Consider the following 25,896-nt stretch of genomic DNA (forward strand, 5'->3'; position numbering starts at 1 on the left):
AGACAGGTACCTCTTAACATTTAATGTAAGTTTACGTGGTCGGAAGTCTTTTCTAAAGGTATTGGTCCAGAGTACTGCATGGAACTGAACCGTTGACCACAGACAATTCAAAGAAGAAGAAAATAGAAGGTTCTGGAATAAGGTGCTACACAAGAATGCTGAAGATTAGATGCGAATATCGAACAAAAAATGAGAAGATACTGAATCGAAATGGGAAAATAAATGTACAGATGTACAGCACAATTTGACTACAAGAAAGGACAGGTTGATAGGACACAGCCTGGAGAATCAAGGAATTTTCCGGTTGGCAATGAAAAGAAGAGGGGTGGAGATGAAAAATTGTTGAAGGAGACGAAGGCTTGAATACAGTCAACATACTGAAAAGGATATACAGTGAAGCGCCGAAGAAACTGGTATAGGCTGTGGTGGCTCTGAGCACTGTGGGACTCAACTGCTGAGGTCATTAGTCCCCTAGAACTTAGAACTAGTTAAACCTAACTAACCTAAGGACATCACAAACATCCATGCCCGAGGCAGGATTCGAACCTGCGACCGTAGCGGAAACTGGTATAGGCATCCGCATTCAAATACAGAGATATGTCAAACAGGCAGAATACGGCGCTGCGGTCGGCAACGCCTGTATAGGACAACAAGTGTCTGTCGCAGTTGTCAGATCCGTTACTGCTGCTACAATGGTAGATTACCAAGATTTAAGTGAGTTTAAACGTGGTGTTACAGTCGGCGCACGAGCGATGAGACACAGCATCTCCGAGGTAGCGATGAAGTGGGGATTTTCCAGTACGACCATTTGACGAATGTACTGTGAATATCAGGAATCTGGTAAAACATCAAATCTCCGATATCGCTGCGGCCGGAAAAAGATCCTGCAAGAACGGGACCAACAGTGACTGAAGAGAATCGTTCAACGTGACAGAAGTGCAACACCTGCTGCAGATTTCAATGCTGGGCCATCAACAAGTGTCAGCGTGCGATCCATTCAACGCAAACATCATGGGAGCCGAAGGACCAGTCGTGTACCCTTGCTGACTGCCCGACACAAAGCTTTACGTCTCACTTGGGACCGTCAACACCGACAATGGACTGTTGGTGACTCGAAACACATTTCCTGGTCGGACGAGTCTCGTTTCAAATTGTATCAAGTGTAAGGACGTGTACGGGTATGGAGAGAACCTCATGAATCCATGGACCCTGCATGTCAGCAGGGGACTGTTCAAGCTGGTGGAGGCTCTTTAAGGATATGTGGTGCGCGCAGTTGGAGAGATATGTGACCCCTGATACGTCTAGATATGAATCTGACAGGTGACACGTACGTAAGCTTTCTGTCTGGTCACCTGCATCCACTCATGTCCATTGTGCATTCCGACGGACTTGAGCAATTGTAGCAGGACAATGCGACACCCCACACGTACTGAATTGCTACAGAGTGGCTCCAGAAACATTCTTCTTTTGTTTAAGCACTTCCTCTGGCAATAAAACTCCCCAGGCATGGACATTACTGAGAATATCTGGGATGCGTTGCAGCGTGCTATTCAGAAGAGATCTCCACGCCCTTATACTCTTACGTATTTATGGACAGTTCTTGAGGATTAATGATGTCAGTTCCCTCCAGCACTACGTCAGACATTAGTCGAGACCATGCCAAGTCGTGTTGCGGCACTTTTGCGTGCTCGTGGTGTCCCTACACAATATTAGGCTGATGTACCAGTTTCCATGGCTCTTTAGTGTAGGTTGCGGTAAATTCACAGAGATGAAGAGATTTGTACAGGATAAACTAGCTTGCAGAGCTGAGAAAAACGAGTCTTTCGACTGAAGGCCACAACAACAACGAAACTTTGCAGTACACACAACTCTTTTAGAGCCGTCGGCATTACGCAGTTACCGGCACTGCATTTACCCACACACCAGATGATGGCAGTAGCAAAACCCATCTCAGTCAATCATGGGCCTGAAGACAAGGTTAGCTTCTCGCTGTTCCTCCTGTTTTAATGAGATAGTGTAAACTGACATGTGTCACGTACTGCTTAAAAACTGTTTTATTAAAGATGACTGGATGTTAATACTGGCTTCAAAAATGTGACGTTATTCTAAAAAATGTTTAAGATCTTCCCTGTCATTCTCCCTGCTTCTAAATCTGGAATATTCCTTTATTGTTAATTTCTCATACTCAGGGAATGAGCGCAGGGGGAGCAGATGCAGGAATCCTACCACCATTCATGGCAAGGTCCTCGTGGAGATGGTTTTCCGTCGCCTTCCTCCGACGTGAAATGTCAGGTGTGTGTCTGTGTTGTGCGGAGTGCTCGTACAGTGTAATGTTGGGTTTGTGTTGTCATGGATGAGTGGAAGGGAGAAGGTGAAACCTGGTGCCCACTACTCCCGCCGAGCTTGACATCTCCCCTCAGATGGATCACCATCAGAAGTATCACAGTCCTTCACTTCTTGAGACATTGCGGAGAGGGTTTGGTATTTAGTCCAGGACAATGGCGCAAAGACTGGTAATTAGAAACTTCGCGCCACACAAAGTTTACTTTTGCGGTAGGTTATTATTATCCAGAAGACAGAACAGATTATAGAGTAGAAATTAATAAATTTTTCCGGGATTTTCTCTTCAGAGTTGGAGATCTACACCTGAGGATATTCGATAAGAAAGCGACGCTGGAAAGTTGATGCAATCAAGTAAACAGTATTGTTTGAGTTCTTCCGGGAAACGAGTATAGGTAGGTGTGTGGAGCTAGTTATTAACCGATGAACAACAAAATTAAAAATGTACTTCTCCCTTGTGCGATGTGTGATGCGTGCGCCATGACAGAAGAGCACATAAACAACCCGTGAACTTCTGACGCAACCCCGCTATGGACTTAAGAAAATAAAAAACGTAGTTACGAATTTAAAGAAGTTTTGTGCAACGTAAAGGTGCCGTTAAATTCGACAAAAGACAGAGAACAAGCTGTGCAGGACATCTGGCGAGGATGCGTCTGGGGATGGCATGAATCGAAACATGTAAAGAATGGTAGTGTTAAAATACACAACACCGTCGACTTTCGTGGCCGCAGTCAGAAGTTCTTGGGTCTTGGTGCTACGTCATCGTTTCCAGTTGGTGTCTGACCTAAAGACTGTACAGCCAATTCCGACGTTTCGGCCTTTTTGCTGACGATTTCTTCCGGGATCTAGCTGCACACTTTGGCAGACTGTCAGACGTCCACAAACTTAACAGTTTAATGGACAGCGGTAAATAGACGGGAACTTTCAAAGTCTTTGCGACAAACGTCTAGGGGTCATAAATCATGTCACTGAAAACAATTTATACTGCACACAAAATGTTGCTGAATCTTCTCAGTGACGCTAGTCTTCTTTTTATTGAATTTGCGGGCGCTGGAACAATGAAACGTCGCCGAACTAGCAGGGTCTGCTAACCAAGTATGCAGCATGCTACCAACCCCTACATACTGATAGAGCGATTTTTAACGAGAAAATAAGTGTGAATGTCTGTAAGCGGAGAAAGGTATTTTAGAAGTAAATCAGGAACCTATTTTATTATATCATTAATTTCATTTTTTATTGGCTTTCGGTACGTGCCTACACAGCCATCACAACGCTGGAAATATGACTCTACGGGTTTTTGATAATGCAGATTATACAAAAGTTTAAGCCGTACCTCGGTAGGAAGTTACAATAGGCTTAAAAATGACAGATCCCGACATGAAATAAACTTTATAGCTACAGTTTACGGAAACGAGTAAACATTTAGGAACTTAAATTTTGCTAGGTCTATCGCCTTTCACATGGAACAGATGCCTGTGTGATAGGCAATACACATTGCACATGAACGGCGCGGTATGCCTACACCATGGCGCCTTTCAAGGGCACAACCAGTCTAAAACGACGTCTAGCGTCACCGGAAAGCATCGGCGAACATTTTGGCTCTAACAAAAGTAGTTGTCCATAGTGTGAGAGTGTGAGCTATCACTAGCCGTTTGGCGCAAAGACTTTGAAACATCCCGTTAATACTACTGTAAATAACTGGACTTAACATGTCTAATTGTTTTTCTCCTGGCTCATTGGTACAAATATTTACCACTCTATGCTTTATGGTATGCTCAAAAACACATAAAAAATTGAGTATGTTTATTCATTATTAGTCCAAAGATTACAAACTGACACGAGTTTCAATAAAATTACAAAAGTGTCGAAGTTGCACAGGGGTTTGTTTCGATGTAAATGGCGACCATTCTCGGACCTGAGTCCATTATCAAGTCATCCAGATTAAGTCCTACCACAATACCACAATGTGGATGGTTTTATAATGGACTTAAGTTTGAAACTGAGCGCCGTTTAAATAGAAACAAACTTCTGTGCAACCCTCACCGTTTCGTAACCTCATTGAATCATAGTAAGTTGCTGCCTGTTTTCATCCAGCGTGCTGGAAGTGAGTTGACATGTGTTTACTTGTAATGATGGAAAAAAATCCTTTGTCACTTAAAGGGTTAAGAAAAGTATTTTCATCGTCATCCTTTTGAATAGCAAGTCAATAAAGTTGAAGTGACTGGAGGACGCGTCCACCGGTGTAGTAGTGGGTGGAGTACGGAGCGTAACCGGCGTCTGGTTTGTATTCGTGTTTTCACCCGCCGGTGGTGTCCTCGTAGCTCTGAATGTCGGAGCAAGCAATCAAGCAGTTGGCAGCCTGAAGCTGTCGACATGGCTAAAACTGTCAACTGACAATATTTCGGCGGTGACCCACTCAACCGCTAACAATAGACAGAGTTTATTTACTACTGAATTCCCAAAATTTTATGAATCGACTAGTATGCCGCGGAACACGATGATTCATAAGCTATAAAGCGGCAGCACACAACAATAATAGGGGACAATAATTTATGAAAAAACTGGAAATTTGTGGGAAGTTCCTATGGGGCCAAACTGCTGAGGCCATCGGCCCCTACTTCATCTAACTTAAACTAACTTATGCTAAGAACAACGCACACACCGATGCCCGAGAGAGCACTCGAACCTCCGACGGGGGGAGCCGCGCAAACTGTGGCAAGGCGCCCTAGGCGCGGCGACCCTGCGCGGTATTAATTTTTGAGAACTTTTCGCGTGGGGAATATCAGCGATCTTGATAGAGTACTTTAAAACAGAATTAAAAACAGTCCTGACGGCACTAAAATATTGTGTTAGAAACAGTAACTGGTTTCAGAAAGTATTACACCATGATGGCAGGTGCTGGCGGTGAAGGTGCAGGTATCGTGGTGTAATATGGTCTCTGGATGGTCGTAATTTGACCTAAATCGGTTACCACTGCCAATAAATACTCGTATTTTATTGCAGTCTAGACTCTTAGTAATTCAATTCTAATAAGTTACCGTTATTCATAACCTATAGCTGTATATTATGTGGCATCAAATTTTTGTATGTATGTGCATGTTAGCTTATTACCGAGTTTGTTGATGATACTATTGTCTACCCATTATATTTTCCTGATACTCCCTCTGTACTTTTGCAGATGATTGAGAACGGCATAAGTCCGAAATCGAGATACACTCATGCTCATGAATTAAAGATAACTGCAGAATGTGGTGCCACGCAACGTTGCACTACACAAAACTGGCGCTAATACCATAGGCACATAGGGAACACACACGATACAGATCTGTAAGTCCACGGTATTGGTGATAAGTTGAGAAAACTGTCCCGAAACACATGTGCTACAAAACGCCACTGTTACCTGCGCATGTACCCCGACATCAATATGGGATATGATCAGCAAGCACATGTACACAGGCCACACAACGGGTTTGCATACTCTGGATCAGGCGGTCGAGCAGCTGCTGGGGTATAGCCTCCCATTCTCGCACCAGTGCCTGTCGGAGCTACTGAAGTGTCGTAGGGATTTGAAGACGTGCAGCGATACGTCGATCGAGAGCGTCCCAGACGTGCTCGATGGGGTTTAGGTCTGCAGAACAGGCAGGCCACTCCATTCGTCTGATATCTTCTGTTTCAAGGTACCCCTCCAGGTTTGGCAGCTCGGTGGGGCCGTGCGTTACCATCCATCAGGAGGATGGTGGGATCCACTGCACCCCTGAAAAGGCGGACATACTGGTGCAAAATGACGTCCCCATACACCTGACCTGTTACAGTTCCTCTTCAAAGACATGCAGGGGTGTACGTGCACCAATCGTAATCCCACCCCACACCATCAAACCACGACCTCCATACATGTCCCTTTCATGGACATTAAGGGGTTGGTACCTGGTTCCTGGTTCACACCAGATGAAAATCCGGCGAGAATCACTTATCAGACTATACCTGGACTCGTCCGTGAACATAACCAATGATCATGTACTGTGTTCTTGACACCAGGCTTTACGGGCTCTCCTGGGACCAGGGGTCAGTGGAATGCACCTTGCATGTCTCCAGGCGAATAAACCATGTCTGTTCAGCCGTCTGTAGACTGTGTGTCTGGAGATAACTGTTCCAGTGGCTGCGGTAAGGTCCCGAGCAAGGCTACCCGCAGTACTCCGTGGCTGCTTGCGGGCACTGATGGTCAGATATCGGTCTTGTGATGTTGTTCATTGTTGACGTCCCGTACTGTAGCGCTTGGACACGTTTCCTGTCTGCTGGAATCGTTGCCATAAACCCGAGATCTCACGTTGTGGCACACGGAGGGCCCGTTCTACGATCTGCTGTGTTTGACCAGCCTCCAGTCGCCCTAGTATTGTAACCCTCATAACGTCATCAGTATGTGTTCTTTGAGCCATTTTCAACACACAGTCACCATTAGCACGTCTGAAAACGTCTGCACACTTACTCGTTGCACCGTACTCTGGCATGCACCAACACACCTCTGCGTATGTGGACCAGATGAAAACCCGGCGATAATCATTGTTCAGACTGTACTTGGACTCGTCCGGGAACATAACCTGTACCAGTGACCATGAACTGTGTTCTTGACAGCAAGATTTATGGGCTCTCCTGTGACCAGGGGTCAGTGGAATGTACCTTGCAGGTATCCAGCGAATAAACCATGTCTGTTTAGTCATCTGTAGATTGTGTGTCTCGAGACAACTGTTCCAGTGGCTGCGACAATGTCCCGACCAAGGCTACCTGCAGCACTCCGTAGCTGTACGGTGGCATTGATGGTGAGATATCGGTCTTCTCGTAGTGTTGTACACTGTGAACGTCCTGTACTGTAGCGCATGTACACGTTTCCTGTCTGCTGGAATCGTTGCCATAATGCTGAGATCATACGTTGTGGCACACAGTGGGCCCGTGCTACGACCTGCTGTGTTTGACCATCCTCCAGTCGCCCTAGTGTTCTACCCCTCATAACGTCATCAATGTGTTTTTTGAGCCATTTTCAACACACAGTCACCATTAGCACGTCTGAAAACGACTGCACACTTACTCGTTGCACCGTAATCTGACATGCACCAACACACCTCTGTGTATGTGGACTGCTGCCAGCGCCACCGTGCGACGACCGCAGGTCAAATGGACCGCATGGTCATACTCCGAGCGTTGTTTCCCCATGTATCAGCATTATCCTTAATTTACGAGCATGAGTGTATCAGAATAAATTATAGACAATTCGTACAGACTGTGGACCCCCCTATTAGAAGAAGAGATATGGGCACCTGTAGTTTTTCCTTGTACTCGGCGACTATGGCGTCGATGTCGGTGGAACTGCTCTCTTCGCTGCTGCCTTCGGACGAGGACGTGACCTCTTCGTCCTCGACGTCCGAGTCTCCTATGGGGAAGCGCTGCTTGCAATACGCCAGCCGGTCGTCGCTGTTGTTGATGTCGATGACGCGCACGCTGTGCTGCCCGTCGACGCTGTCGAACAGATCCCTGGGAAAGGTGACAGACAACCTGCTGTCGGCGCCGGGGGACTTGCCGCCCATATTTCTGCTGAATTTCTTCCAGTCGGGAGGGACCGAAGAGAGGTCGGAGTGGCCGTTTGCCGGCAGGACGGTGCTCACGTGGCACGGGGCTCCGTTGGCCACGGGCCGGAAGACTTCACCGTTGGCGAACCCGTTGGCCGCCGGCACGGCGTAGGCGCCGTTGAGATGCAAGGAGGAGGCGGGCCGGCGCGTGTAGGTGTGCGCGCCCACCTCCACCTGGTCGTCGCCCAGCAGGCGGGCCAGCGAGCTGGCGCCCGGCGTCGAGGCGCCGCTCGGGGCGCCGGCGTCGGCGTCGGCGTCGTCGAGCAGCGCCGCCTCGGAGCGCGAGCGGCCCAGCGCCAGCCCCAGGCCGGCGCGCAGACGCTGCAGCGCCAGCCGCCGCCGCGACGCCTCCGCCGCCGCCGTCGACCACTCCTCGTCGCCGCTGTCCTCGTCCTCCCGCCGGGTAGGCAAGCGGCGGTACCGCCCACCACCTGAGGGCGCCTCTGTAAGAGGGACGGGACCGCCAGTTAACATTCGCTACGGTGACGCCATCACTTGTCCTACCACAAGTCAAACGGCACCGTAATATTGTCGTCGTTAGGCCTTCAATTCGAGGACAACTACTGCAGCTTTAGTTTATCCGTCGCAGTTTTATCTACCGAAACGTGGGGGAAGGTGGCCTAAAATGACATGCCAAAAGGGAAAAATCGTACTCAAAAAATCAAATGTCCCTGAGCACTATGTGTGGTGTCACCGCCAGACACCACACTTGCTAGGTGGTAGTCCGTTAGTATACGTCGGACCCGCGTGTCGCCACTATCAGTGATTGCAGACCGAGCGCTGCCACACGGCAGGTCTAGTCTAGAAAGACTCCCTAGCACTCGCCCCAGTTGTACAGCCGACTTTGCTAGCGATAGTTCACTGTCTACATACGCTCTCATTTACAGAGACGACAGTTTAGCATAGCCTTCAGCTACGTCATTTGCTACGACCTAGCAAGGCGCCTTATTCAGCTACTATAAATACTTCAAGAAGGTATTCTAAACAGATAATATTGTGAATCATGTAGCGTCAAGAGCGACGTTCATCATTAATGGATTAAAGTTAAGTATCAAACTAATTTCTTCCGCTTTCTGAATTCTCATTCCCTGTCATGTTCCAGACCTCACGTCAGTATACTATGGTACTTAACTTCTAAGGTCATCAGTCCCCTAGAACTTAGAACTACTTAAACCTAACTAACCTAAGTACATCACACACATGCATGCCCGAGGCAGGATTCGAACCTGCGACCGTAGCGGTCGTGCGGTTCCAGACTGTAGCGTCTAGAACCGCTCGGCCACCCCGGCCGGCAAAAATCGTACTGTAGGAACATTTTTATGAATTATGAGATACATTTCTTTGCAGGTTGACACTAAAAACTATTAACAACACAGTGATTCACGAAATAAAACTAGATTATACCCTACATCAGAGATCGGCAACAGGCGGACCTCGGTCCGTATACGGACCGCGGAAGGTCGAACCTCGGACCGCCAAATATTCTTAAATACTGTCCGACGTCCAACTAAGTATACCGGCACCTCGTTTGCACTAGGCTAGTAATTTAGTCGAGTACTGAGTAGTTTAGTAACTAAACGTGTCTAAAAAGTAAAAATATAGTCGAGTAGATTCGCAAATCATTGAGTCGAGTCGGTCGATTTCATTCTGTTTTTCTCGGCGAGTAGAGCCTCCCTCCACGCGTCACTGTTCACTCGTTCATTTGTTAAACAAGTCCGAACCTGTCGTTTTAGTCAAAGAGAGCACAGTGGGTGGTCGGTTTTTACTTCGTTTCGTCAATCGCACGCAGGCTGCAGAGCAATTATTGATTTGTTTTACAATTTGTCGAGTGAAAAACCTTTTCGTACATACATAACTACATTAATAATGGCTCCTAAAAAGGCGAAAAGTGGACACTGAAAATGGGAGATTTTTGACTGAATGGACTGAACAATATTGTTTTACGCTGCCTGGTAGGCCTCAAGCAGTTCCAGTTTGTTTAATATGTAATAAAACTGTCGCTGTTATTAAAAGTGGCAATTTAAAGCGACACTATGAGACAACTCATCAGCAATCCCACAAAAACTTTTCTCTTGGCAGTGAGACTCGTAAAGAAAAACTACCGGTAATATAATTCTATTAGATAATGTATAAATGTGACATCTATAACTGCTTTGTAAACTTGTCACGATAAAATTTAAATTTAAATTACAGGAATATCTCACTTCTTACGAAAAAAGCACGAAATTGCTGGTTCGCTGCGTGAGTGAGCAAGAAAAATCGGCAGAAGCAGCATTAAGTGTGTGCTGGACACTTAGTAAACACCAAAAACATTATCAGATTCTGAAATAATGAAAGAATGTATGTTGGAAGTAGCCTCGGCACTTTTTGAAGAAAAAAAAAGGCTGTTGTCGCTGCAATTCAAAGTATTCCAATGTCGGCAAGAACTAAAACAAGAAGAACGGAAATTTTAGCTGCTGATATTAAGAGCACTCTGCTTGAACTTTTGGAAAAGGCACCATGCTACGCTATTGCACTTCACGAATTACGTGACATTGATGATGATGAACAAATATCTATTTTCGTGAGATTTTTCGACATTGAAAATAAGATATTCAGGGAAGAATTTCTCGCAATATTGCCTTTGAAAGGTAACACTCGAGGAGAAGATTTATTCAAAGCTATTGACGAATTTATTAATAATTTCAACATTCGTTATGATAAAATAGTGTCGCTTTCAACTGACGGCGCCCAAGCGATGATTGGCAAATAAAAAGGTGTAGTAAAGAAAATCAGGGATCAGAATCCAGGTCTAATATCGTATCAGTGTATAATTCATCAGACTGACCTTTGTGGGAAACTCAGTGCTACACTGAAAGAAGTAATGGACAGCTTGGTGCAGTTGATTAATTTTATGAGATCTCATTCTTCTCTTCAATACCGAAAGTTCAAAACGTTTCTTTCAGAATGTGATGCAGCGTATTCTGACTTACTGCAATACAACAATGTTCCTTGGTTAAGTAAAGGTCAAGTTGTTGAACGTTTCTGGATAATAAAGGAAGAAGTAACCTCCTTCTTGCAAATCTTGCATACGCAGGGAGCAAAGAAGCACTTAGAGTTCATAACAAACGAGTGCAAAATGCTAGCTGTGGCTTTTCTGAAGGATATTCTGATATATTTAAATGCGCTCAACATAGAGTTAGAAGGGAATGGGAAATTAATATGTGCTCTGATACAAAGCGTGTCTGCTTCTCGTCGTAAACTGGATATTTTTGTAAAAGATATTGCAAGGCACGAATTTATTCAGATCCCAACAATTCTTGAGTATAAGAAAGAGAACCATGAAAAAGGCATTGCAGTGTTTTTAAGATTTCTGTCCGATCCAAGAGACGAATTTGCTACAAGATTTCAAGACTTTGCAGAAATTGGAAAGCTATCTCAATTCCTAAAATTTCCTTATGAAGTTGATGCATCGACAGAATGGACTGATGTGGCTGCTAAGTTGTTCAGCGTTTCAAAGTCTTCACTTCAAGTGGAGATAATCGACTTGCAAGAAGATATTTCTTTGCAAATGTATAAAACTGTATCCACTGAAGAATTTTGGGGTAAACGTGTTTCAGAAAAATATGTAAATTGTAAGAAAGTAGCTATCAATCAGGCCACTATGTACGATTAGACATATATATGCGAATCGCCGTTCTCTAAAATGAATTTTTCGAAGAACACATACCATTCAAGGTTGACGGACGCCCACCTCGAAGACATACTCGCATTTGCTGTACCCCTCGTACACTGAACTTTAAAAAACTGGCTCAAGACCGTCGATGTAATTACTCACATTGAATATATTACAATATTAACTGAGAACTACTTGTTTTACTTGGTTTACCCTTTTTTTAAATTAACTCGACTTGAAAAAAAATAAAAAAACAGTACCTTTTAATTAATATTTTTTTTGTGGACCTCCATAAAAAATTTTACACTGAATCCGGACCCCACTGAAAACTACTTGCCGACCCCTACCCTACATGGTTACTAGCGAACCCAGCAATGCTTCGCAGTTGCTAAATATTTATGTGAGTGGGATACACGGCCTAATGTTCTTCCCTCCCGTTCCCCCTCTGTCTGTCCACCTCTTCCTCCCACTACCTCTGTCCACCTCATCCTTCCCCCTCTTTCTGTACATCTCCTCCTTCCCTCTCTCTACATATAATCTTCTCTTCCTCGCTGTATCTGACCTCGAGCCACGTTTATTTTTATTGCCAACGAAATCTCGATTGGGAATTGAAATCGCATAAAATGAGTGGGTAAACTGGTTGGGACCAGTGGTATACGGGGTATGCGACACCTCTCCTGTTCATGGATCTGTGAGGATAGTAGCTGCAGTGAAAGTATTTCGCATAGTTTTAACCTGCAGAGGGGTTGGATTACAAATTTTCGGACATTTCAGTTCCGCAATTGTGTTGTTAACCATACGCTGATTTGCCATAAATACATCTTTCCTGTTTTCTGTCAGAGGAAGACAACAGAATAGTACATGGTTGTGTATACGACTTTTGTATCAAATTAGTTATAAGGAGGAAGAATATATTTAGGAGAAACAATTTGTATGATGTTTAAATGTGCTAATATTATATCTAAAACAGACTGCGAGAAAAAAACGAAACTTCTTTTTTTTCAGCACAGCATTCTTTTTTTCACAGTCGGCTTTAATAGAAAAGTTGTAGATTATTGTTTACATTTATTTGTAGCTGCCTGAATATTTATTAGAGTATCGTGTGTAAGTATAGATTATAATGTATTTGTAGAAAGCTTCCACAGTGTCGTATCATGAGCATCGTTGGGTAAAGTGACGTACTATAGATAATCACATTTATTTGAAAACGTCATATGTAAACATTTTTGCCGTTTGTGAAACCCCAGAACGTTTATTGTGATCCCTTACTAGCACTTAACACACAAGAGTATGTTTAGGTTAGAGTGACTAAATAAGTCACGAAAATATAGACGACGAACATCATTATCATCATCGACACCAATATCATCATTGCCAATTTCATTCCTCCTGACTAACTCAAATGTCAGTTCTCGCAGACCATTCAATTTTGCCGGAATCGATCCAAACCTTTATTAGTTCCTACAGTTTTGTTGTTCTTGCTTGTACTCGTCTTCTTAAAGTAGCTTGAGGAACACTAAATATTTTGAGGCACGTTGCCAACCCATTTGCTTGTTATTAGCATGCTCTCTGAATCCAAGGACTGGCGAGTATTGATTCTCTTATAATTTCCACTCATTATCTCAAAAATAATAACAGTAATAATAATAATAATAATAATAATAAGCTACATGTTATATTATCATAAACAGAAACGAATGGAAAGATAGGAGGCATAAACTGTGGTTGTGGGTAACTGCCCATTCACAGCATGTCATTTTATTCACAGTTACAGCATTCTGTGCACAAGAACACTACTCATAAACACATGAGGCTACATACCCAGAAGTATGCTTAAAATGTTTGCCAAAATAGGTGTTTACTCACATTCTGTATAAAAATATTACAACAACTTCTGAAACCCGATGTGGGCGTGCGGTTCTAGGCGCTTCAGTCTGGAACCGCGTGACCGCTACGGTCGCAGGTTCGAATCCTGCCTCGGGCATGGATGTGTGTGATGTCCTTAGGTTAGTTAGGTTTAATTAGTTCTAAGTTCTAGGCGACTGATGACCTCAGAAGTTAAGTCGCATAGTGCTCAGAGCCATTTGAACCACATATCACGTAGGCGTCTAAGCTCTAAACTAACCCTCTAGCCCCTTTCTGACGTAACAGTGTCGCCAATACAAGAACGTATGCTTGTTCCATAAAATTCTGGCAGTTGGGGCAATAACAAGAAATAAGATACACTCATCTTAACTGACACTTTCCTACCTGCTTACTGTAATCAACCCTTGGCCTCCCTCTAAAGTTCCCCATCGCCCCACCCCATCGCCCCACTTAAATACGAAACTCACGATTTATTCTTGCCTCAGAATGTGTACTGTCAACTCATACTTTCTAGGATTCATTTTGGTCGTAAATTTTTTTTCCTGAATTATACAGCACCTCCTCTTTAGTTATTACACACATCAACGAAATTGTAATGGTTAGCATTTCTGCCTAGCAAGCAAAAAGACTTAGGTTCGAGTCCCGGGCGCAGCAAAAATTTTAATTCATTTCGTCTGCTTCGATCATTATCACCGAAAGTGTTGCGTCATCCCAATATGTCGTGCAGGTGCGCTGTTATCGTGACTCTTCTTGTACCGATGTGAAGGTAATTCCAGACGTTGTAAACACACACACAGATACCATGAGCGCTACCTGCGGGACGGTGCTGTGACCGAGCGGTTCTAGGCGCTTCAGTCTGGAACCACGCTGCTGCTGCGGTCGCAGGTTCGAATCCTGCCTCGGGCATGGATGTGTGTGATGTTCTTAGGTTAGTTACGTTAAAGTAGTTCTAAGTCTATGGGACTGATGACCTCAGATGTTAAGTCCCATAGTGCTTACAAGGGAACCTCCCCATCGCACTCCCCTCAGATTTAGTTATAAGTTGGCACAGTGGATAGGCCTTGAAAAACTGAACACAGATCAATCGAGAAAACAGGAAGAAGTTGTGTTGAACTATGAAAAAAATAAGCAAAGTATACAAACTGAGTAGTCCATGCGCAAGATAGGCCCGTGGTTAGCGTGAGCAGCTGCGGAACGAGAGGTTCCTGGTGCAAGTCTTCCTCGAGTGGAAAATTTACTTTCTTTATTTTCGCAAAGTTATGATCTGTCCGTTCGTTTATTGACGTCTCTGTTCACTGTAATAAGTTTAGTGTCTGTGTTTTGCGACCGCACCGCAAAACCGTGCGATTAGTAGACGAAAGGACGTGCCTCTCCAACGGGAACCGAAAACATTTGATCGCAAGGTCATAGGTCAACCGATTCCTCCTCAGGAAAATACGTCTGATATAATCTATACGACAATGGTGACGGCATGTGCGTCACATGACAGGAATATGTTGTCGAACCACCTAACTTGTACACTTGCCGAATGGGTAAAAAGATTCTTCTACCTTGCCCGATTTAGGTTTTCTTATGGATGTGATAACCACTCCCAAAAAGTGTGTTTCGATGTTTGTTTAGGTGTAGCGTCCCCATACTACGGCGCAGTTACCTCGCATCGGGCGGATGGACGGACAGATAATAATTGTATGAAAATAAAAAACTAAATTTTCCACTCGAGATAAGACTTGAACCAAGGACCTTTCGCTCCAGAGTTGCTCACGTTAACCACGGGACCGCGGCGCTACTAAGCTTACACCTTCCTTTATGTTTCCTATCTTGCGCATGGAGTACTCAGTTTGCATATTTTGCTTATTTTTTTCATAGTTCCACACAACTTCTTCCTGTTTTCTCGGTTGATCTCTGTTCAGTTTTTCAAGGCCTATCCACTGTGCCAACTTACAACTAAATCTGAGGGGGGTGCGATGGGGAGGTTCCCTTGTTAGAACCATTTGAACCATTTTGAGCTACCTGCGGGCAGAACACATTCGCATGGATTGCAGCACTTCAGTTAAGAATAAAGCCCAGTAGGGACGCATTAGAGACGTGTATGGAATGGTGGAGTGAACATCCATTGTGCCACGAAGGAGAGTCGTGATTATGTCCACATCGTCACATTACGCGCAGTAAAGTGTCGACCAGGGAAGTGCACGGGAGTCGAAGTGATGCGATGCGGTCGTGGAATCGGTTCCAATAGACAGGTGGTACTGAGGACATACACCACACAGGCTGTCCACGTTGGACAGGTGGACAGGATGACTGATATCTGTGATTTTTGAGTCAAATGAACTGTGGCCGGAGTGTTCCAGAACTTAATTCAACGGTCGAAGAGGCTGCAGGACGTTACGTATCGCACGATACTGTTAGAGGATGATGGCATGATGCGTATCGCCACTCCCCACGTCGTATACCACAACACCACGGACTCCATTACAGATGGACAAAAGATATTGCGGAAAGGCCGCCCCATGATAGGCGTCGGGTGTTGTTTATAGACGAAACTCGGATCTGTTCGTACCCTTACAGTCGCAAACAACGGGTTTGGAAACAATCTGATAATACTGGACACCTCCAGCCCTGTGTGCCACAGGTGCAACAAGGTGGTGGTGGACTCATGTCATCGGGTGGCATTACATGGGGCCACCATACCACTTTCGCGGTTGGTAAGGGCAATTTCATTGCTCGAAGATGATGTTGTTGTTGTGGTCTTCAGTCCTGGGATTGGTTTGATGCAGGTCTTCATGCTACTCTATCCTGTGCAAGCTGCTTCATCTCCCAGTATGTAATGCAGCCTACATCCTTCTGAATCTGCTTAAGGTATTCATCTCTTGGTCTCCCTCTACGATTTTTACCCTCCACGCTGCCCCCCAATACTACATTGGTGATCCCTTGATGCCTCGGAACATGTCCTACGAATCGATCCCTTCTTCTAGTCAAGTTGTGCCACAAACTCCTCTTCCCCCCAAATCTATTCAATACCTCCCCATTAGTTATGTGATCTACCCATATAATCTTCATCATTCTTCTGTAGCACCACATTTCGAAAGCTTCCAATCTCTTCTTGTCCAACCTATTTATCGTCCATGTTTCACTTCCGTGCATGGCTACACTCCATACAAATACTTTCAGAAACGACTTCCTGACACCTAAATCTATACTCGATGTTACAAATTTCTCTTCTTCAGAAACGCTTTCCTTACCATTGCCAGTCTACATTTTATATCTTCTCTACTTCGACCATCATCAGTTATTTTGCTCCCCAAATAGCAAAACTCCTTTACTACTTTAAGTGTCTCATTCCCTAATATAATTCCCTCAGCATCACCCGAGTTAACTCGACTACATTCCATTATCCTCGTTTTGCTTTTGTTGATGTTCATCTTATATCCTTCTTTCAAGACACTGTCCATTCCGTTCAACTGCTCTTCCAGGTCCTTTGCTGTCTCTGACAGAATTACAATGTCATCGGCGAACCTTAAAGTTTTTATTTCTTCTCCATGGATTTTAATACTTACTCCGATTTCTCCTTTTGTTTCCTTTACTGTTTGCTCAATATATAGATTGAATAACATCTGAGAGAGGCTACAACCCTGTCTCACTCCCTCCCCATCCACTGCTTCTCTTTCATGTCCCTCGACTCTTATAACTGCCATCTGGTTTCTGTACAAATTGTAAATAGCCTTTCGCTCCCTGTATTTTACCCCTGCCACCTTCAGAGTTTGAAAGAGAGTATTCTAGTCAACATTGTCAAAAGCTTTTTCTAAGTCTACAAATGCTAGAAACGTAGATTTGCCTTTTCTTAATCTAGCTTCTAATATAAGTCGTAGGGTCAATATTGCCTCACGTGTTCCAATATTTCTACGGATTACAAAATTACTTCCCCGAGGTAGGCTTCTACCAGTTTTCCCATTCGTCTACAAAGAATTCACGTTAGTATTTTGCAGCCGTGACTTATTAAACTGATAGTTCGGTAATTTTCACATCCTTCAACACCTGCTTTCTTAGGATTGGAATTATTATATTTTTCTTGAAGTCTGAGGGTATTTCGCCTGTCTCGTACATTTTGCTCACCAGATGGTAGAGTTTTGTCAGAACTGGCTCTCCCAAGGCTGTCAGTAGTTCTAATCGAACGTTGTCTGCTCCCGGGGTCTTGTTTCGATTTAGGTCTTTCAGTGCTCTGTCAAACTCTTCACGCAGTATCTTATCTCCCATTTCGTCTTCATCTACATCCTCTTCCATTTCCATAATATTGCTCTCAAGTACATCGCCCTTGTATAGACAATCTATATACTCCTTCCACCTTTCTGCTTTCCCTTCTTTGCTTAGAACTGGGTTTTCATCTGAGCTCTTGATATTCAGACAAGTGGTTCTCTTTTCTCCAAAGGTCTCTTTAATTTTCTTATAGGCAGTATCTATGTTACCCCTAGTGAGATAATCATCTACCAGGACGAAATTTTGCAATCATTGTACCGCCAAAATTTTGGTGGCACTCTCATGTTGCTAGATGATAACTCGCTTGCCCATCGTGCTGTTCTCGTGAACATGTTCCTTCAGCATGCTAGCGATAGCAGATTGGAGAGGCCTGCCTGTTCCCCTGTCGTGAACCCAATAGAACATGTGTGGGATCGATTGAAGCGAGCTGTTTTTGGAAGTCGACAACGACCAGTACGACTTAATCAGAATCACCATTGAAGATTGGGACAATTTGAATCAGGGCTCGTTTGATGGTGTCACTGACGGTATGCCACGATGGTTTCAAATTTGCATCCGAGCAAGGGGACATTTCACAATGTACTGATGTTACTTGAGTCTGCTATAAGAAAACCCTCATAGGAAACAGAAAATCGTGTCATTACACAAATGTTTTCTTTTTTCTTTTTCTCTTTGGTGATTTGGGAACATTGAAAATGAACATACACGCATGCCTGAGAGCCAGCTTTTATTTGCTATGGCATGAATTTCGAAATTAAGGTGTGAAGCAAAACTTTTGTTTATGTGCGTTGATCCGCCCATCTAATATTTAGCAGTCTTCTGTAGTGACATGTTTCAAAATCTTCAGTTTAATGTGTAAACTGTTTATCTTTCAGATTTCCCTTTCGTACTAGGCTGTGGCGTTGTGAAAGAACGTGGTAATCTAACAGTAATGGTGGACTGGAACGTTGTCACAGGGAAGACATTGAAGATGGTTTTACGGCACAATATGGGATCGGTCGTAGGTGTTAATAAGCTTCAGCGGGTAATAGCAAGCATACTATTCAGAAATCACAAGAGGGGTAGGTTTACTTACAAAAGGCCTGGAGACACGGGGGACACCACCTGCAATTAATCAACGTGAGATTCCGAAATCAGGCACTTTTACTTCCGTTTAGGTTTGGTATTTCGGAATTAGTGGCTTTCTTCGAACAGTTAGGTATACATTCATCCGCAGGTTGCTGTTTGTTTCTGAATTACATACTTTTAGTTAAAAAATAGAAAAAAGCAATAGTAAGAGAGCTTAAACAGACGTCCTATCGACGTCGAGTTCATTAGGGATGAATCATCAAGACAGAGAAGGATGGACTATGAAAAGAAGTAAGGCTTTTGCACTTCAGTGGCCACATTTCAAACAAAATGCGCCTGTCAGATTTAGAAGTGTCAAAAAGTAAGTTTCCGAAACGATAGTTCTGAAGGACGAGACGCTGTACAGCTGTACAGCAAACTGGGTGTGTTGTAAGACCGTAAGGCCTCTAGGAATCAAATTACGAACAAGCTCTACAAGTCGCGGTGCACCCAACCGACAGTCTGCGGAACAATTACGTATACTTTGCAATAGTTTCTGTTTTCTGTGGGATTAGGAGCGTCCCTCCGTAATCAACCATTTGCATATCGCACTGAGCTGATTCACGTGAGGAATTTGGCAACCTTTCGGCTAGCGAGGAAAAAAAAAATGTTGCAGGCAACAATTCTCATCAAATCACCGAAATTTAGCACTTTCAGGCTTGGCTAGCACTTGGATGGGTCACCGTTCGGGTCTACCGGGTGCTGTTGTTAAGCGAGGTGCACTCAGTCATTCTGATGCCAGTTGAGGAGCTACTTGATTGAGAAGTAGCGGCACCAGTCACGAAAACTGACAACGCTGACGCCTAAAGGCTGAGAATGACACGATGGCCGGCCGGTAACGTTGGGCCTTCAAGGCCTGTTCAGACAGTGTTTGTTATATAGTGAATCACTTAAAACTAAAGCATAAGCGCAAATATTTCTATTCGTGACTGGGGACGGCATATGGAACAACAATAAATCAGTGTTTATGTAATTTCCAGACTAATAATTATAGCTATTACATGTTTTTGGGTTGGTTAGTACCGCCAAGTGCATGTTGCAAGAGCAAGCCCTTAATGCTTATTTTCCCCTGGAAAGCGGGTTAGACATTGAAGAGCGATGTGTGAACACAACACAGGTAGTCTATAGTGACAGGCAGAGTTCACTTAGTGGTGCAGTTACAACCATGCAGAAAACGTCAGGTATGCTGTGTTTGCGAAAAGACTGTTATACACAGAGAAAACAGAACCAACTCTCTGATGTGTGTATATATTAAGGTACCACATATGGAAATGTCTGCTCTTACATCCTCACTCCCTGTATTCGAGAAACGTACATCACATAATCTGAGAACATGTGATACGAAATTAATTTAAGAACTGTAATAACAAAGGGTCTCATAACTTTGTTTATCATTATTTCATTTAGCAATATCCATCTACATTCGGGAAGACATTCCCTCTCTCGTATTTTATTATTATTATTATTATTATTATTAAATAAGTGTGTCGCATTTAATTAGCATGCGAAGTCATCATTAGTTGGCTGGAATGTTACATTCAGGTCGCAAGCCCACCCACATGGATAGGCCCTCACAGAAGTATCATACGTTAAACTTGCTTGTATATTTTATAATTAATTGTCGCTATCGAGGCTCTTTGTTGTCATGCTACGATATTCTTCGTGAGTTAGCTGTGAAATTTTGAAAATTGATGTACATGACAAAAATGTCACAGGTGCACCATATACTTGCTAGGGGTGCACGAAGGTTTCGACGCCAGTGATCTTAAGAGACGTTGTTAAGAGACATTGTTAAAATTGCTGTCTGTTGAATACTGTTTTAGAGACATTGCTGAAAAAGTCGTTCGCTTACACAAACGGACAACTTGCTTCTGTGTGCTAATGATTGTCTAAGACACTCGAAAAAACCAGGCGTCTCATGACTAAAGGCTGCGGCTTCAATCAAATGGGCAGCCACCTCTAAATACATACATACATTAATCCTTGTTCCATAGATCATGAATACGACATTTCGTAATGATGTGGAATGTGTCACTTTAACATAAGTTTTCTTTACACAAAATAGTTAATTAATTTTTTTACAGTAACTACTTCATGTCTAAAAATTCATATATTGAGTAAAAGGAGTTGCCATTCGGAAATTCTTTTAATTTGCTTTTAAATGTTGGTTGGCTATCTGTTAGACTTTAATACTATTTGGCAAATGACCAAAGATTTTTGTGGCAGCATAATTCACCCCTTTCTGTGCCAAAATGAGATTTAATCCAGAATAGTGAATATCATCCTTTCTTCTAGTGTTGTAGCTACGCACTCCGCTGTTATTTTGGAATTGGGGTTGAGTTATCCATGACAAATTTCAGAAGTGAATGTATGTATTGCGAAGGTACTGTGAATACCCCGAGTTCGCGGTAGCGTTCTCGCTTCCCACGCCCGGGTTCCCGGGTTCGATTCCTGGCGGGGCCAGGGATTTTCTCTGCCTCGCGATGACTGGGTGTTGTGTGATGTCCTTATGTTAGTCAGGTTTAAGTAGTTCTAAGTTCTAGGGGACTGATGACCATAGATGTTAAGTCACATAGTGCTCAGAGCCATTTGAACCATTTTGATATGTTTATCACCAAAATTTGCAATAAGCCTAATAAGTATAAGTAGCTGAACCTAACCATTTCAGCAGATCATCGATGTGTTTCTTCCAATTCAGTTTCTCATCAGTGCACACGCCCAGAAATTTTGAGTATTCTGCCTTAGCAACAGCCTTACCTTTATAGTCTATATTAATCAATGGTGTTATGCCATTTGCTGTACAGAATTGTATTAACTGTGTTTTCTCAAAGTTTGGTGAGAGTTCATTTGCAGAGAACCACTTAATAATTTTCTGAAAGACATTATTTGTAATTTCCTCAGCTGATTCTTGCTTCTTGTGTGTGATTACTATACTTGTATCATCAGCAAAAAGAATCAGCTTTGCATCTTCATGAATATAGAGTGTCAAGTCGTTAATATATATTAAGAACAATAAGGGACCCAAGACTGAACCCTGTGCGACTCCATTCTTGATACCTCTTCAGTTAGAGGATTCTGCTGGTTTTTGCAGACTATCTGTACTGTTAATTTCAACCTTCTGCATTCTTCCAGTTAAGCATGAATTAAACCATTTGTGCACTGTCCCCCTCATACCACAATACTTAAGCTTATCTTGAAGAATTTCATGATTCAAACAATCAAAAGCCTTTGAGAGATCACAAAATATCCTAATGGGTATTGTTTAGTTATTCAATACATTTAACATTTCATCAGTGAAAGCGTATATAACATTTTCTGTTGAAAGGCCTTCTGAAAACCAAACTGACATTTTGTTAGTACTTCATTTTTACAAATATGTGATGCTACTCTTGAATATATTACTTTTTCAAGAATTTCGGATAAATCTGTCAGAAGTGAAATTGGATGGTAGTTAAAAAATGGATCAAATGGCTCTGAGTGCTATGGGAATCTATATCTGTGGTCTAGAACCTAGAACTACTTAAATCTAACTAACCTAAATACATCAAACACATCCATGCCCGAGGCAGGATTCGAATCTGCGACCGTAGCGGCCATGCGGTTCCAGACTGAAGCGCTTAGAACCGCATGGCCACAACGGCTGGCGGGTGGTAGTTGTTAGCATCAAATCTATCCCCTTTTTTATGTAATGGTTAAACAATAGCATATTTCAGTCAATCTGGAAAAATACTCTGTTTAAGTCAGTTACTACATATGTGGCTGAGAATCCTACTTATTTTTTGGTCACAAGCTATTAGTAATCTGTTGGAAATGCCATCAATTCCATGTGAGCTTTTACTTTTGAGTGAATTTATTATTTTCCTAATTTCCATAGGAGAGGTGCGTTGAATTTCAATTTTATCAAATTGTGTAGGTACTGCCTCTTTCATATACTGCCTTACATTTTCTAATGAATAGCTGGATCTTGTTTTCTCTACAACACTTAAAAATGATCATTAAAAATATTTTCTACGTCTGACTTCTTGTTAACAAACTTTTCAGTGTGTCTGATAGAAATACAGTCTTCCTGTCCTCTCGCTTGCCCTGTTCCCCTTTTCACAATATTCGAAATTTTTTGAATTTTATTTTCAGATATGCTAATCTCAGACATAAGGCACATACTTCTAGACTTTTTTATAACTTTTCTTAATACAGTGCAGTAGTTTTTACAATGTTTCACTGTTTTGGGATCATTACTCCTACTAGCTATAAGATACATTTCCCTTTTCTGTTTACAAGATATTTTCATCCCTTTAGTAAGCCATGGCTTTTTACATGGTTTCTTACAATTATATTTCACTGTTTTCTTGGGGAAACTGTTTTCAAATATACTCACAAAGGTATCATGACATAGGTTAAATTTTAAAGTAGCATCATGTTCCCTGTACACCTCATCCCAATCTAACTGTTGCAAGCCTTCCCTAAAATTTTGAATTGTTAAATCGTTAATGGAACGTACTATTTTGGAGGACTGTTTTGCATTACTGTATGGAGCTATATTATGTACTGTAACTAGCTGTGTATCATGATCAGCTGTGTATCATTATTAGCAGGAAAAATTTTTATTTGATTAAATTTATCTTGGTCTATGAAAACATTATCTATCAGTGTGCTGATTTCCTGTACCACCCGAGTAGGAAAACCAATAACTGATGTCTAATTGGAAGAACCAAGTAATACTTCAAGGTCAAGATTTCTATCGGACTCTTTCAGGAAATCTACGTTGAAATCTCCTCAAACAATAATTTGCTTCCATTTGAGTTGAAAATTTCCCACTGGGGACCTATACACGGCCAGAATTATGAAAGTGCCTTTAAATAGTTTAAGCTCATGTGCACATGCTTCTATATGTTGCACTACACATAATTTTTTAGTTTCCAAATTTTTCACACTATGACGGATTTTAACATATGTGGCAACTCCTCCTCTCTCCATTTTGTCTCTACTTACATGTGCTGAAAGCTAATATCCAACTACATTTCCCATTTCCATACCTGTGACTATATGGTGTTCAGACAGGCATAGTACATCTATTCCACACTCAGTTTCTAAATCTTCTAAACAAACAAGAAGCTCATCTACTTTGTTTCTTAATCACCTAATATTCTGGTGCAATATATTAACATTATTTTTCACTGTACTTTTATGTGAATCTTGTGAAATACTAACGTTTTTTTACACTGTACTGTTATGAGAATGACTGCTACGGTCGCTGGTTCGAATCCTGCCTCGGCCATGGATGTATGTGATGTCCTTAGGTTAGTTAGGTTTAAGTAGTTCTAAGTTATAGGGGACTGATGACCACAGATGTTAAGTCCCATAGTGGTCAGAGCCATTTGAACCATTTTTTGTTATGAGAATCTTGTGATATTTTCACATCTCTAATACCTGACTGTCTGAACTTTTCATTAAGTTTAATTTCAATCAATGTAGGATGATTGGACACTGATCTTAGCCTAAAAAAGTACTCCCATGAGTTCAGTCTCTCCCCCCTCCCCCCCCCCCCCCCTCCCTTAAAGATTTTGCTATCATCCCAGCCAGTTTACCCTTGCCTTTCCTACTGAGATGCAGGACATTTCTTGTGAAGTCCCACCTACCAATACCATCAACAAGAACCAAACCTATGCCTGACAAAGTAGCCACCCGAAGCAGCTAATCTAGCTACATATTGACCCTCCTGACAGGTCTGCTCATACTGCATGAAAGTAGGAACCAAGCCAACATTTGTATGGTTCGTTTCAGGTGTTATTTTTACCAGGTCACACTCAATATTGTAGCCCTGATCGATATCAAAACTGTTTCCCGCTCCATCACTACCACAACATGATCCTGCTTTGTAAAACCCTTGCACAATGATCCTACATCCTCTATCACTTGCCTAAGACATGCACTGGGCTTGAAAATACTTGTGACCTGATACCTGTCAACTAATTTTTCCTACAAAATCTGGCCCACACTTCCTTGGCTACTACCTAACAACAGAACTTTCTTCCTACTTTCTACTTTTTTTGCAACAGTTGGTTTCCTAGTGAGTTCTGACTACACTTACATCTACTTGAGCCTGTTTCTTAGCTGACTGAGGTAGCACGGCAAATCTGTTGTTTGTGGCAATGGTGAAACTGTGTGATACTGTTCTTTTTCTGTGGCCCCTGATCCTTGCTACCACATCCCAACTGTCTTCACCCTCCTCCCACCTTAACCTCATAAGTTGCTCCCTAGCACCATCCAGTTCAGCCTGCAAGGACTCTAATCTTCCCTTCCTGTTCCCTTATTTTCCTATTTTCCTATCCCTTGAACATAATCTGCAATACCATGGAAAATACCAATTTACTTCCCTGATTCCCATGCCACTACATTCACCCCAAGGTAGCCATCTGCCACAACAGCTGCACAGTACCACAGAACTGACTTTCCTACGGCAGCTCAAACACTTCTCTCTCATGGTTGTTTACAATACTTTTTACAAAATTTAGTTACGCAATAACAGTAATTTTCTAGTAACTACACATCACAAAAGTCACTAAACTTATGTGGTACACTAATGTACGTGTATACTGTTAATATAGTAAAGTAATGCAGTTAAACTAACGTTAAGAATCAAAACTTGTATATCCAAAAAATTAAGCCTTTGATTGTGTATGCTCGATGAGTTCTTTATGCGTTTTGAAAGGAAATAAAAGACAGAAGCTAAAACGTTTAATTCCCCGAGTAGGTACAGTACTACTAAATAAACGTGTGATGAAACAACCTAAATTTTTCACTTAATACTTAAAGAAATGTCTTAAAATTGTATGTAAACCTACGCCAAAAGTACGCGGAAACCGGCCCATATGTATGTTTTTTTTTTCCAGGAATGCTTTGAAACGAGTGAAACCTTCAATTCATAACATAAAACAGATTCTAATCAACTTCGTTAGGGTGTAATATTAACTTAATTGACAGTTGTTATACACTAGTGGCCATTAAAATTGATACACCAAGAAGAAATGCAGTTGATAAACGGGTATTCATTGGAAAAAT

The 25,896-nt window shown here is 42.5% G+C and overlaps 1 protein-coding gene across 1 annotated transcript in view; it reads right to left on the minus strand.

The window, feature by feature from the left end:
- The window catches only part of LOC124788883, a 437,882-nt gene that overhangs the window by 142,464 nt on the left and 269,522 nt on the right, over positions 1-25,896 (minus strand). The window contains exon 6 of the mRNA XM_047256165.1: positions 7,650-8,401. Within this exon, the coding sequence (XP_047112121.1) occupies positions 7,650-8,401 (752 nt within the window). The remainder of the gene's footprint in view (positions 1-7,649; positions 8,402-25,896) is intronic.

The sequence above is a fragment of the Schistocerca piceifrons genome, chromosome 3 (assembly GCF_021461385.2).
Source record: "Schistocerca piceifrons isolate TAMUIC-IGC-003096 chromosome 3, iqSchPice1.1, whole genome shotgun sequence".
NCBI classification, from domain to species: Eukaryota; Metazoa; Arthropoda; class Insecta; order Orthoptera; family Acrididae; genus Schistocerca; species Schistocerca piceifrons.